This window comes from Candidozyma haemuli (assembly GCF_002926055.2).
Source record: "Candidozyma haemuli strain B11899 chromosome Unknown A_2014730914, whole genome shotgun sequence".
Lineage (NCBI taxonomy): Eukaryota > Fungi > Ascomycota > Pichiomycetes > Serinales > Metschnikowiaceae > Candidozyma > Candidozyma haemuli.
This window is the reverse complement of record NW_020289906.1, coordinates 704,772-719,490: the sequence shown is the minus strand read 5'-3', so window position 1 is coordinate 719,490 and position 14,719 is coordinate 704,772. Positions and strand designations below refer to the sequence as shown.

General features: G+C 46.2%; 5 protein-coding genes across 5 annotated transcripts; 1 reads left to right on the top strand and 4 right to left on the bottom strand. All coding sequences in view use genetic code 12, as the record gives it.

The window, feature by feature from the left end:
• Nucleotides 1-11: 11 nt before the first annotated feature.
• On the bottom strand, nucleotides 12-704 carry CXQ85_000314 (uncharacterized protein; the record flags this gene model as incomplete). Its single annotated transcript, XM_025484065.1, has 1 exon — nucleotides 12-704. One exon carries the CDS (start codon nucleotides 702-704, stop codon nucleotides 12-14), a length of 693 nt encoding a protein of 230 aa, XP_025342280.1.
• Nucleotides 705-2,388: 1,684 nt separating this feature from the next.
• Nucleotides 2,389-3,765, bottom strand: SES1 (serine--tRNA ligase; the record flags this gene model as incomplete). The annotated part of the gene is made up of 1 exon (XM_025484064.1): nucleotides 2,389-3,765. One exon carries the CDS (start codon nucleotides 3,763-3,765, stop codon nucleotides 2,389-2,391), a length of 1,377 nt encoding a protein of 458 aa, XP_025342279.1.
• Nucleotides 3,766-4,681: 916 nt separating this feature from the next.
• On the top strand, nucleotides 4,682-11,591 carry CXQ85_000312 (uncharacterized protein; the record flags this gene model as incomplete). The annotated part of the gene is made up of 2 exons (XM_025484063.1): nucleotides 4,682-5,984; nucleotides 6,553-11,591. The coding sequence occupies 2 exons, from the start codon at nucleotides 4,682-4,684 to the stop codon at nucleotides 11,589-11,591; spliced, it is 6,342 nt and encodes a 2,113-aa protein (XP_025342278.1).
• Nucleotides 11,592-11,649: 58 nt separating this feature from the next.
• Nucleotides 11,650-12,864, bottom strand: CXQ85_000311 (uncharacterized protein; the record flags this gene model as incomplete). The annotated part of the gene is made up of 1 exon (XM_025484062.1): nucleotides 11,650-12,864. One exon carries the CDS (start codon nucleotides 12,862-12,864, stop codon nucleotides 11,650-11,652), a length of 1,215 nt encoding a protein of 404 aa, XP_025342277.1.
• A 709-nt stretch (nucleotides 12,865-13,573) lies between these two features.
• DAO2 (Dao2p) lies at nucleotides 13,574-14,662 on the bottom strand (the record flags this gene model as incomplete). Its single annotated transcript, XM_025484061.1, has 1 exon — nucleotides 13,574-14,662. One exon carries the CDS (start codon nucleotides 14,660-14,662, stop codon nucleotides 13,574-13,576), a length of 1,089 nt encoding a protein of 362 aa, XP_025342276.1.
• Nucleotides 14,663-14,719: the final 57 nt, after the last annotated feature.

The window sequence follows — 14,719 nt, the reverse complement described above, 5'->3', positions numbered from 1 at the left end:
ATACATGTATGCTAGGCGTTAACGTCGTGGTTGATTTTTCCTTGGGAATCCAAGTATAGAAGGAAATCGAGAACCTTATTGTTCTCATGCTCGTAAAGGTCTCTTTGAACAAGCTTCTTATAGAAAGACTTGTTATTGGAGGCTGGATCGTTCTTATAACGCTGAGGGACAGCCACTTCAAGGCCATTGATGACTTTCACCCTTGAGTTATTGTTCGATTGTGGATGATTAGATGCTTCATGGAGATTCTTGCACTTGTTACCAAATCTGCACTTTCTGTTCCTGGCAAAGAACTTACAGACATTAAGTTTCCTGGGTCCCTTTTGTTCAGGTTTGGCAGTTTCGTTCTTCTCCTGTTGGTTCTTAAGCTTAGCTTCAACGTTCTTCCTGGTAGGCCAGTTCTTCTTCCTCTCCTCGATCCATTTAGCGATATCCTCGTCAGTTTGAAGAACAATACTTGTTCCCTCAATAAATATTGGTTCACCAGGAACATGTGGACGGTCTGGGGCCGAATCTGAAGGTTCTTCTTGCACCTGTGGTTCTTGCAGCTTTGGCGATGGCCTCGATGGAGCACTCACCTGGTTCGGTAGATGTGTCGGGAGATCAGCCAAAGCCGAGGCGAACTTTTGTTTCTTTACATTCAGAGGGTTTTCACCAGCCCTGGCTCGTTTGCCTGGTGGTGGAGGGGCATAGTTGAAGTCCATGGTGGATCAAGCAGTTAGTGAGAAGAGCAGATAAGATGCGAACCCACTTGCTGCAAAATGTCGTACCCCAGTCAAGGGAAGGCAGACACTATAGTTCAACAAACAGATGCCATGAAGGTAAGGAGGTGATTTAGGGTGAAGAGTTGACTTGGCTTGGGGATCTGTGGTTTTCTTTTTTTTTTTTTTTTTTTTTTTTTTTGTTCTCTGGTTCATTTTATCAACCTCTCACCTGTCCAAGACATAGCCCACCAGCACCAGTTCCACCACCAAGGCCCAAATATAACCCTAAATCACTACCTCCTCCCTCAAACCACCTCTAATTCCCTCCCTCCACCACATTTACCTCCATGACCACTCCTTCCATAAGCGATGGCTTTTTTCGTTAAGCGACACTCACACAAAGCCCCAACCCTACATAACCCTGCCTCACATGAAAACACGCTTGGTCAACATGACCATCCAGGGACCGTAACCATCCAACGTTCAACGTGCAACCCATGCAAAACATGCCAGAAAACAGCCTTCCCGGACTTATACTTCCCAACCCGACGGTCATAAACCTTTAACTCCCAAGCCACCTGCCTTACTCCATTTGTGTAACTACCCCCACAAAACTAAGTGCCCATATGAGACACAAGCCAGAGCAAAAGATCAACCGTTCCTCTACAAACCAGCCATAACTGGACCCACGGCAACGGCCAAACACGTCACAATGACACACAACACACTCTGCCTCCCCATTATTCTCACATTTTCCGCAGCCGTTTCTATTTTCAGCACCAGTCATCGAATCAAGCGCCTCTTGTCGATAGCCGGCAGTGCAAGCGTCCAATCTCAAACAACCGCTGCGCTATGTACATTCTGCGATCATGGGGCTGAGCCAATACAGGAAGAGCCGTTGGGAAAAGTAGAAAGATAGGTGAATAAGAGGAAGAAGGTTTAGTGAAAAGACAAAGAGGGCTTGGGGAGGAAGAAGGTGGGTTCCCCTCGTCTCGCACCCATTGGTGCCTTTTTGCTCACTCTTCTATGCATATGTCATTTCCTGACTGGTGATCAGACGGGCTGAGGAAAAAAGGTGCCCTCGGAATTCGTTGCTTGCCGCACTACTTCCTTGGCTGGAGATATATAAACAACTGGCAACCACTCTCTTTTTTTCTGTATCTCATCAACATGGTATGTGAGTTTTGGGATGATTTGGTCAATTGATATACTAACCAGCTAGTCTTACGGTCCTCCTCAAGGCGGCGGCGGCTACTATAATCAAGGTCCACCACAGGGCGGTGGTGGTTACTATAACCAGGGTCCTCCACAAGGTGGTGGAGGCTACTACCAGCAGCAACAGCAGCCAATGTATGTTCAGCAACCTCCTCAGAAGGGCGGTGGCGGTGGATGTTGTGCTGCTTGTTGCGGTTGTCTCGCTGCTATTCTTTGCTGCTGCTGTGCTGAACAATGCTTGGGTTAAGCATTGATCTACTAGATTGTATTATGAAAGAAAAAGAAAAAAAAAACGCTTACGATGAAAAGTTGAAATACCACTTCAAATGTTTGTATTCCTATGTCAGGCGGGCTACGCCCTTGTCCCCAACAATAGATTCTATGAAAAGGTCAGGTCCTACTGTACTGCAAGAGCGGGTCATGTTCGTGATGTGATGCTCTATATACGTCCATGTAGCATGCGATGTGCTTAGTTTCTCTTCTTAGATGTGCTGTTCTTAGGCAACTCCTTGGAGTATGGGATGAAGTCTGGCTCGCCTGGGATGTACTTTCTCAACACCTCGGGCACAACCAATCCATCTTCCTTCTGGTAGTTTTCAAGAATACAGCACAAAGCTCTCTGCGTAGCAGACAAGGTGGAGTTCAAGCAGTGCACGTACTTCTTTTCACTCTGGTTCTGCTGCTTGATACCACATCTGATCTCCAAGTTTCTAGACTGGTAGTCGGTACAGTTGGAACAAGACACCAACTCCTTGTACTCCTTCTGGAATGGGAACCAGGCCTCCAAGTCAAACTTCTTGGCGGCGGCGTTGTTCAATTCACCAGACACAATACCAACGACTCTGTATGGCAAGCCAAGCGACTGGTAGAAGTCTTCAGAAGCACCGATCATTCTGTCAAACTCCTCCCAGGACTTCTCTGGCTCGGTCAAAACGAACTGCTCGATCTTCTCGAAAGCATGCACTCTGAAAATACCCCAGGCATCCTTACCGTGAGAACCAGCCTCTCTTCTGAAACAAGAAGAGTAACCAGCGTATCTAATTGGCAACTGCTCAGCAGGACTCTCGAACCATTCGTTAGAGTGGTAAGCAGAGATTGGCTGTTCGGAAGTGGCGATCAAGTACTTCTCGTCCTCACCGTCCATGACCTTGTACAATTCCTCGTCGAACTGAGACAACTGAGCGGTCTTGGCCATGACTTCCTTGTTCATCATCACTGGAGCCTGCAATGGGAGGTAACCCTTACCGTAAAGGAAAGACAAACCGTAGTTGATCAATGCCTGGTTCAAGAAGACACCCCACTGTCTCAAGAAGTAACCACGGTGACCAACAATCTTGACACCTCTCTCTGGGTCGTAACCGTCCAATCTCAAGAGAATCTCGTGATGGGACAAGTTAGCTGGAGCGTTAGTGGCAGCAGCAACCTGGCCAATCTCAGACAAACCCTCTGGCTTCCAGGTTCTGACGATCTCGTTGTTCTCCTCATCCATAGAGTCAACAACACTGTCGTGGACAATGTTACCAACCTGGTTGACCTTGAATCTCAAGTCCGCGTCAGCCTTCTGCTCAGTCTCAGTAAGTTCCTTCTTCTCGTTGGTCAACTGGTCCTTTTGGGCCAAGAGCTCAGAAGCGTCTTCCTTAGCCTTGAACTTCTGGCCAATCAGTTTCTGCAAAGCGTTCAACTTCTTGTTCAATGCATCCAAGTCAAATCTGATTTTGGTCCAGTTCTTGTAGTCAGCGATGATCTCGTCGACGAGTTCAACAGAAGCACCTCTCTTCTTCTGAGAAGCCTTGATCTTCTCTGGTTCACCGCCCTTTTCAGCCAAAAATGCGTTAATATCCAACATGGTTGAGTCAGTCTATAAGGGAGTTTGAAACTTGGACTTTTTTTTTTCAACCATGTCGCGGGTAGGACACGACATACGGGAGGGGCCCTCCAACGGTTAGTCACCAGGCGTGGAGGCTTCTGAAAAGAAAGAGTTTGGCTTTTTAAGGTTCGAAGTGGCTACTAAATTCATATTCTTATCGTCTTTTGGGGCCTTATTGGTGAAATGTTGGTTACCATGGAATGGCTACAAAATGCGATGCGCATACAAAAGTGGTCCGCCTAAGAATGTAGTGGTTATGATGGAGAAGTAGGTACAGATTAAGCAAAAGAATATGATGATTACGATGATTTTCATTGAAAGGAGTTGAAATTAAATGGAAAGGACTAAAATGTCCGAGTGGAAGTTGCAGTGTATCTTTAGATATTTGGCTGCAACATGACTCAGTTGACGTTTCGGAGTCACAGGTAAGGTACCGATACTATGGAGATACAGTAATATCTTGCCTAATATTTAGGTAAACACATCTTGTAGTCAAGTCGAAGAGCAAACTGTGGGATACTAGAATTCCAGCCCAGAAAATAGTATTACTCTTGGCTTGAATTGGTTCCTAGTTGTCTCAGTATCAGTCCATGCTCTCAATAAGGTCCATACCAAAAACCAACAAAATCAGAAAGAACAAAGATATACAATTATTTCAAAAATAGAATACAATTCTTTATCCAGTAAATGACAATCCACTAATTACCCCTTTTCTCCACAACCACCTACCTCTATCAGCTCATCACTCCACTACGATATGGCTGCGAAATCTACTGTACTTTCGCGATGCAGCAACCAGATACACTTACTGTTCTACCCCAGTACTCAGGTACACACTGTCGTTCCTTCAATTGCACTTGTACATACAAAAAACCACTGGCTGATTTCTAGCTGAATGCAATCGCTCATTCTAGATCGCCAATGTGGTCGGATAACTCCACATGAGTTCCTTACCACTGTGACTGAAGCGTTATACAGCAGTCTACGACAGGTAGATACTGAAGACAAGACGTTTCCTACAAACTGCCATGGAGGCGCTGCCGTGAACAGTTTAGCTTTGGAAAATTCTGATTATAGGTACTTGCTAAGTGGATGTGCTGACTCTTCACTTAAGCTTTGGGACCTTAGTCCTGAGGATGAAGAGGAAGGAGAGGTAGCTGGAGAGTATAGGACGTTGGCCGTGATACCGAGGAAAGCCGTCCATGAATATGGTATCTCTGCAGTAAAATGGTGGCCGTTTGATACGGGCCTTTTCACTACGGCTTCTTTTGACCATACGGTTAAGATATGGGATACGAATAACCTTGAAGTGGCCCATACGTTCGACTTGACGAGTCGAGTTTACTCAATTGCCATTAGTGCAAGTAAACAGAACGACTTTTCAGCTCAGGCTACGATTGCTGTGGCGAGTGATCAGCCGTTCATCAGACTACTAGATCTAAGAGCAGGCTCTAGTGCACATACATTACCAGGCCACAAGGGAAAGACATTGGCTGTAGATTGGCATCCGAACTATCCATACCTACTTGCCCTGGGTGGTTACGACGGCGAGGCAAAAGTCTGGGATATACGAAGAAGCGATAGTTGCCTATGTCGCCTTGATCTGACGAAAACTAACGAAAGGGATTTGCAAACTGACTGGCTCAATCTCAAATCTGAAGCAGTCAAGGCTCACGCTGGTCCTGTGAACGCTGTTCTTTGGGACGAACTTGGAACAACCTTATACACTGCTGGAAATGACGATAAGGTACGCGTCTGGGATATGGTATCCACCAGAGCACCTCCTCTTAACAAATTGGTGAACTATGGACCATTGACGAGAAATAAGTACCTCCAGTCGCTTCCTTTAATGCTCAGTCCAAGGAATGAAACAGAAGTCCAGCATCTATTATTCCCGTCTGATAATGGTGATGTATTGGTATTCCGGGCTGCAGACGGTAAGCTTGTTAAACGACTCCAAAGAAGTTCTCATGCCAATGCAACTCGTACAGCATCAATGGTATATGCTGGTCCATATTCGGTGAAGTACTTCTGTGGTACCATGGATGGAGAAATTCTAGTATGGAAAGGTGGACACCGGATTGGCGAAAGAATATTTGAGGAACCAGAAGGTGAATATGAAGAGCTCGAAGCCAAGTTGTTTGCGAAGAAAGATAATAAAGCAGCTCGTGAAAAGCTCTACGATGATCCATACTTTCGTCGCAGCGAGAAGGAATAGTATAGTGTTGCTATCAAGCAATGAGAACCATCCTGGGTCATCCATAGGCATTGAGACAGTTCAAAAACACCTTTATTCAAAAAATATTCAATTGCATAAAAAGGTTAAAATGATCTTTTCTATTTCTACGATAAGAACCACCATGGTCAACTCCCATCCACACCTCTTCGATACCTCTGTGAAGGTGTATACATAGAGACTTGCAGTATTGTCAAAAAAACCTGAGTTCCACCCAAACCTCAGCACACCAAACAAGAACCAATAATCATCAGCTTCACTTAATCATCATCTACTTCTTCTCCTTCAATGGTTGCCTTAACCACCTCTTCCCTAGCCCTCTGACCCTAACTGCGGTACGGGTGCAACATACTGGTTCAACATCGCGAAGTAGGAACATTTCAAAAGCTCTCTAACAATAAATAACAAACTACATCGCCTTGCTACCATGAAGCTTAAACTACAGGTGGTGCTTATACCAGTGGCACTGGCTGAAATGCCTACGACCAGCATAGCATGTTTCAAAAAATTCCTACATCTCACCGATCCAGAGAGCTCTGTGGGGCAAGTGTGCGATGCTCTTATAAAAAGATATAATAAGCTTTATCCAGAGGCTGATAAATTGCAGATCGAAGGGATCCAAGATAATGACCGATGTGACTTGGACCCTGACTTTGCTGCTGAAGACGTGTTTGTGTCTGGAGACGTGGTTCGTGTGCTTGTTGATAACTTACTACCGACTTACTCGAGAGAGACATCTATGATTCTTCCTGATATCACCACCACGGGAGCGGACGAAAGCAATGCTTCGAAAAGACGTGCGGACTCGACTGAACTTAATGATTCTCGTTTGTTGAAGAAATCTCGAACCATTTGGGGAATCCGTCAGGAATCTCCTGCTGAGGCTGCTGAAAAATCGGTTTCTGGTGGTTCTGTCCCTGAGTCAGCATCCAGCAAATCTCCAGTGTTATTGCCTCCTCCAACACAGCATCAAACTCCTGGGTCCAAGATAATACCTCAGAAGAAACCTTCTCCTACATCTACTTCTGGCAGAAGAATTACATCTGGTATGCTTAAGCTACCTGCCGATTCAGCTGATGAAACTAGCACCAGCAAAGAGAACGACCAAAGCAAAACTCCACAAGCAGAGAACCAGAGGCAATCCCCTGATCACGAAGAAATAGACGATGGCACGGACAGCGATGATCTGGTATCCAATAGACTGCTCAAGCTCCATAAAAGAGGTGAAAAGGGCCAAAACGATCAAGGTACACAGCAGTCTTCAGCTACGAAATTGGCTCCCCCTCCATCTGTACCTACCAAGACGCCATCTAAAAAGGAACCACTTAACACTCTGACTCCTTATCATAATAATCAACAACCTCCTCATCCTCCAGCGCCTGCTTCCCAAACACCATCGACGAACTACCCTACAGCGCTGGGAGCTCCCCCTCCTTCTCATCCTTCACAGCAAGCTCCCCCACCTCATATGATGAATCAAGCTCCACCAAAGGCGCCTTCGAATAACTATCCGAGATATGCTCATACACAACCACAACTTCCACCGGGGGTGCCCGATTCTAATCTCAATAATCTTCAATCACGGTTGATGCATACTGGCCCTCAACAACCACTTCCTAACAATAATCAGGATCTACAACAAACTAGACAGCCGCCGTTTTATGGAACATACTACTCCCCTTACCCGCCGAGTCAAATTCCGTATGGCGTTCCTCCTCATATCCCTCAACCTCAAATTCCAAGTCAGGCGAGAAATTCACCTGTGTTCTATAGGTGGACACCGCCAGCGAATCCTCCCCCTGGTCAACCTGGCCAGGATGGACAATCTCGTCCACCTGCTGGACAGAGTCCTCCACAAACTGTTCCATCCCCAGCAGTCGTCCAGTCACAAGGTGCCAGCCAAGCTCTGACTGCCTCTCCTCAGGGCGTTGCACCAGCTATAAATCAACATATTCATGTCCAATCACCTTCGACTCTGGCTGATTTATCAACGTCATCAACTCGTCAATTCCCTATCACCAGCCCTGCTGAAGATCAAATGATGCAAGCTAGCATTAAAAGAAAGATAGATGAGAAGGTGGACGATGCAATGAAGCGCCAGGAGTACCTCAAGAAGCAGGGTGTTGGAAGGATAAGAGAGGAAGAACGTAAGGAGGAAGAGAGGAAAGCCGCTGAAGAAAGAAGGAGACAAGAAGAGCAAAGACGGATGCAAGAGGAAATGAAGAAGGCCGAGGAGAACCGTATTTTGAAGCCTGCTGAAGAGTTAAAGAGACAGGCCGAGCTTCTAGCGCAGGAACAGCAATGGAGAGATAAGGAAATCCTGATGCAGAAAGAATTGAAAGAACGTGAAGAGTTTCTCAAGAAGAAGGAAGAGCTTCGACAGCAAGAGAAGAGGAAGGAGGCCATTTTACGAAAGCAAGATGATCTTAGGCGTCAAGCTGAATTGCAGAAGCGAGTCGAGAGAGAGCAAGAAGCTGCTATTCGTGAACAAGCTCATACTGCGAAGGTTCTTCAGGAGAAGGTGAATAATAGTGCCAATTTAGACGCAAACAAGAAGTCTAATGAAGGTGGCCCTGCGCTCCATTTGTTTGATGTGTCCAAGGCTGTTCCCAGCAATGCAACTATGAGACCTGCTAGTGGTTTGCGTGGGCTTACCCCTACAGTTGCAGTTCTGCCTCGTCCGGATGATCTCGAAAATAACACTAATGGATCGACTGCTGCCCAAGAGACATCAACAAATAAAGATGCTGGGGATGAAGCGCAAAGTAATGCCAATCAAGCTGACGACCATGACAGTGCTTCTTTGAGCAAAGGTGAAATCATGTCTATCTTTAAAAACAACATGAGAGTACCTAACAAGATCAATAAGAAGCTTGCAGTTTCACCGCCTAATAACGATGCATTCATGGCCCAAGAAGAGGAGCAAAAGCGTCGGATTCGTGAAGAAAACATTGCTCGCCATGCTGCTGAACTTGAAAGTAGGCGCCGGAGTGCTACAACTGTGCCTCAACCAACGACAAGAAGCTTAAGGTCTCGTGTTACAATTGGAGGGGTGCCAAACTTCGATACCAACTTGGATAACCTTGAGGACGAAAGAGAGAAAGAGAAGGAAAAAGTCAAAGAGAAACGTGCTAACGCTTTGCCTGCCCCATTTAATGACTTTGCTAGCAAATCCAAACTTTCTTCTATTTACGTGAAAATGAAGAAGTTGGATGCAAGGCTTGACAAGCAGAATGAAGAACTGCTTCCCAAGAAGGTGAAAACTGAACCATCGACGCCAACACTCCAACGCACAGAAGATGTCCTGGAAACCGCAGATGATCATAATGGACAGCAGAGTACCTTAAAGAAGTTGCAAGCTGCCGCTGAGGATGAGTCTGATGAAAACCAATCGAATGAGGCCTCTGAACAAGATGCTTCTCCCGAACAGGAATCGGAAGAGGAGGAGGAAGAGGAGTCTGATGAGGAAGAGGAAGATGAAGAGGAAATGCCAGATGTCGAGATGCGAGACGCCGCAGCTGCCACAAGTAGCTCGGAAGATGACGCTTCTGGTGCACAAGAATCATCTAGTGACAGTGACGAGGTTGCAAGTGCTACTCCTGAGGTCCGTGCCCCAATCAAAGCTAATGGAAAGCAAAAGTCAAGGGCCATTTCAAGTGTGGATGCTACTACTGGTGATGTCAGCAAGCCTCGCAGGGGAAGGCCAAGAAAGGAAGTGGCTCGTACCCCAGCTGGTACACAAGCAAGAGGCTCTTTAAGAACAAGATCAGCAGGCCCTGAGGTAATTGACTTGGATTCATCAAGTGATAGTTCGGGCAGTGAAGAAAACGATGTCGATGTCGATGACGATGACGAGGATGATGCTGTTGCCGTTGCCGAATCTGATAAGGAAGATGATGAGAACGAGTCTAAATCACCCCTGGATGCTCCTGAAGAGAAAGCTACTGAAGAGGCTACTGAAGATGCTGCTGCTAACAAGGAAGACAAGTCGGAGAAAATTGTCGAAGAGCCGAACAAGACTGCTGACGACGCTGAGGAGATCGAAGACCAGGACATGGATGAATCACAAGCTTCAGACTCGCATTATTCCGATGCTGCAACTCTGGCTCCAGAAAGCGAGAAGAATGCTGGCGACGAGAAAAGGGCTGGCCAAGAAGAGGAAGCTGAAGTCGATAACAACCACGAGGCTTCTGAAGATATTGTCGAAATAAGGTCGAAATCTGGTTCGGTGATACCTGACGTTATTTCAGACGCCAGTGAATCCAGTGCAAGTGAAGAGGAGAAGAGTGAAGAGGAAGGTCCCTCTACTGGAGTGGCTGAGAAGTCGCCAATTCAGGATTCTGCAAAGAGCGTCACGCCTGTCGAAGTTTCTGGCGAGGAGAAGAAAGATAATGTTGCTTCTGTTGCTGTTAATGTCTCTCCTGACAAAACTGCTGCTAAATCACCTCTCAAGCCTTCTCAGGAAGCTGAATCAACGACCGAGTTATCAGCTAAGCGTAAAAACCTGGCTGAGAGAAAGGGCTCTCAAAATGCAATCAAGAAGCCAAAGCTCGAGCTTATGCCTGAAGAGAAAAAAGAATCTAAAGCAGAGGTTGTCATATCATCTTCTGAGTCGTCTGAGTCTGAGTCTGAGTCATCTTCGGGCTCCTCGTCGTCGTCTTCTTCTTCTGAGTCCGAGTCCGAAGCCGAAGACAAAGCCGAAGCTGAAGTTTCCAAGGTCGCTCCTCCCGCTAAGGTACCTAACGATACTCCTGGAAGCAATAATGACTCTGGCATAGACACTAAGCCAAGACGTGTCAAGAGAGTACTTTCTTCAGACCTGGATTCAAGTTCATCTTCAGACAATGCTTCCGATGAAAAGCCCGCTTCTAAACCCGTACCCAAGCCGGATTCTAAGTCGGATTCGGATTCGGATTCCAGTTCTGATTCGGGGTCTAGCTCAAGTGACGAAAGCGATTCCCTGTCCGAGTCTGAAGATGAACCAAAGACCAAAAAGAAACTGCCCGCTCTTGCTAAAACGGCCTTGCAGAGAGTGCCTAGTCTTGTCAGTTCCCGTATGGTAAACAAAAAGTTTGGTTCGCTTGCAAAGCCAACTGCAAAACCAATCAAAGCAGTTTCTCCACCAGCGCCTAGACTGAGTGAAGGCGTGAGAACGATTTCTGTGGAAACACCATTTTCCAAGTCGTCAGATGAAGATGGCAAAACGAAATCCAAGCCGTCTTCACCACCGAAACCTACACCTCGGGTTGCATTACCAAAACTCACATCTCTTAGCGACTTGCAGAAGCGAGGAGTTCCCGACGTGCGTGATTCGAAGGACAAGAATAATACTGAACCGAAGAAGCCGGCTCCAAAAGAAGCTGAGTCATCCGAATCAGAACTGGATTCACTGGGCTCAGACTCAGATTCGGACTCAGACCTGAGCGATGAATCTTCTTCAGATGACGAGGAGTCAAACTTTGCAAGCGTGAAGAAGCTCTCCGGAGATAGTGAGGGAGAGAAGAAGAATAAAAAGAAAAAGAAGGGTTTCCAGTTCACGAGTTTGGTGAGAGATTCCAACAAAAAGTAACCTGTTTGTTTAATTCATGCTGGCCATCGAGGGTACCAGCCAACTTTATAGATATAAATCATTTCAAAGAACGCCCAATAACATCCACGCCCCAGGCACGGTAGTCATATTGAACTAGCTTTTGCTTGCGATGCTTGATTCGATAAGAATCCGTAATTGAAAACAAAATCTGTTCGAACAAGGAGTTGATCCATGACTTGGCCACAACTGGTTGTTCTAGGTAAAGAGCTCCCACGTACTGCTCAAAGTAGTCGGCAATGAACTCTTCTTCGTAACGAGCCTGGCATGATGGTGGTTCCGAATCCCTTTGGCCTGCCATGTAAGGGATATACTCGGACTCAAGCAACTCACGAACGTTTGGATCGTCGAGTGCCGTATGAAGATTGTATGCAACTGCTAACCTTGACATCAACGTATTCGTAGCCAAAACGGTTCTGAGCAAGTTGTAACTCTTCTTGCCGAAAGAGTCATCGGCAGAGTAAGGTTCCAGGTGCCTGAATTTGCACAAGAACTCCGAGGATTCTCCTGCCAAAAACAAATCACCAAGACCATCTAAAAATGATAAGTCGTACCGAATCACATTCAATGCCAGTCTATCAACAGATATGTTCTTTGCAACCAAAGACTTGTAGAAGTCGTGGTTCTCCAGGAAAATAGCACGGTACAATTCCTTATGCATCAATGCCTTTGCCAACAAGTGCTTTGACTTAAGCTGAGGCAATGGTGGGAGGTTAATCGATAGCGACTGGTCCGCGATGTCGATCCTACGAGGATACGACTTATGGTCGTACAACAACTTATAGTTGATGGAACACGACTTGTAGTATTTCGAAGCGAGTCGTAGGATTTGCTTCTCCTGAGCATTCACTGGCTCATTCATTGTAAGCTTGTAGCCTCTCAGCTCTAGGTAGAGCTCAAGCAAGGCGTCAGCGAGTGATTCCAACTTGGATTCCGGCTCCGTGAGCATCATATACGCTACCTGAACGTAGAACGACCTCACATCCAGCTTGTGTCGACTTTGGTGCCTTGGTACAGCCTCCGAAGACATCCCCACGTGCTCCAAGATCTTTGGATGGGTAACACATTCCGTCTTAGCAAACAGCACCAAGTCACTAACCACAGACTTAATTGCACCTCCACCGACCTGCGAGTGAAGGGAAGACAACTTCTGGTAAATGCAAAGCTTGATCTTATCAAGACCAAGTAAAAACAAGTGGTGCTTGTACCAGCCACCTATAGACTCGGGAACGGTAGGCTCCGATATTCGAACCATTGATTGATTATCTGAAAGTGAAGGAGTAGTATGAATAGAACGAAAGACAAACCTGGTTGGCACAGGTCGCATCTTATTTAAGGGAAAAGACATGCACCGAAAAACAGTCATAGTCTAACTTTATAAGAATGGGCCCAGGTCTGCTTATCGTCATACATGATGTAAATAGGTTGCACCAGATAAGCGCGAATTGTGGGGACCAAAATGCACACTGCTCCCTCGTGGATCAAACAAACGTGGGTAGCAACGTCGGGACGCCACGGGAAGGTGAAACATAAACATTGGAGGTAATTTTGGGTCTGGGGAGTTTGGGTTGTGGGAATTGGAATTTGGGATTTTGGTGGGATTTTGTACCTGGAAACGCTGAATGATGGGGGATGACTTTGGGTGGTCTCAATTGTGGAATGGCTTTTCGCAGCCATTACTGACTCACGGCCCAAGTAAATAATTGCCACCGAAATATAGTATATGAAGTAGATGGGGTAATGGGTGTATAGATTCGGTTACTTTCGGTTCGAGAAGGCCGTTCTGAGTCATTTTTGGGGTATGCGCTTTCGTTCTGGACCAGTGAGGCCACAGTTAGTGTAACACAAACGCTCTATAGACATCCAATGGCCTGGCTATTGGCTTACATTTCCTTGGTCTATACTTTTCGTATTCAACATTTAGTCATCTGCTTATGCTTATCGGTATTCACTCACTTTTGTGGTTAAAGCTTGCCAAAGAGGTGAGTCACAGCAACTCTGTCAAACACTTGAAGGCCAATCCCGTAGGAAAGCTCGTAACCTGATCCTGCCGTTCCGTATGCATTAATCACAGTGCACTTGTCTTTCTCGTGCACGCTGATATTGACTCCCCCGATCCTGGCAGGCCGGAATCCAACGTTTGTCCTGATGACGTCAAAGTAGGGTTTCCCATTTTCGCCCTTTTGCATGAGTTGTGGGAAATATTTCTCTGCTCTGGCTTTTATAGCTTCGCTGTCTGCTTCCTTGATTGAACTGCTCCAGTCGTTTACTTGTTTGGTGCCGCCAATGATGGTTCCTCCGTTTAAAGGTCTATTAATGCAAAATGTCCAGTCGCCCAGTTTATGTTGGATGGTAACCGTCTTGTTGGCAAGAGAACTGTCTTGAGGTGAATTAACAAGAAGAGTCTGGCCTCGGATGGGGAAACATGCGGGATCGGTACCACCATCCCAAAGAAGGCCATTGCCAGTGCAATTGACGATGACCGGATCAGGTCTTGTCGTAAACGAGGCAGCATCCTTAAGTCTCTCAAGACGTTTCTTTACGAAAGTGACGCCATACTCATTTTTAAGTTTCTGATGGAGAAACTGAATATAATGTGGGGCATTCAACACGAACGTATCGTACAGAGCTCCAAAGCTAAACCCAGGCGGCAACTTCTCTCTCGAAATAACCTTAAAGTTATCCAAACCCTCCGAGTATCCTTCTCCAAGTTTCTCATACAATTCATTCTCCTCGATCAAATCAATGCCCTGGACGATTTTTACCGAACTTTCCGGAGCCTCGGCAGCAAAACGTTTCATACGTTTCCAAGTCTCTCTTGTCCATGGGTACTCTCTAAGTTCAGCTTCATTTTTCAGTGGAAATGGCCTGAAGTGGGCACCAGCCCATGGCGATGTGTACTGACTCAGGTATGGTTGTGAGTCTGGAAGGTGTTCTGCCACAATGGTAATTTGATAACACCTAGTAGAGCTTTCGATAATTGCGAGAGCCAGCGAGAGTCCAATGACTCCAGCGCCCACTATGACTATCTCAGGTGGTTCGTCACTTGACATTTTTGTGGTACTTTCAAGAAGATCTGGGACCTGAGTCCAGATATATATATATATACT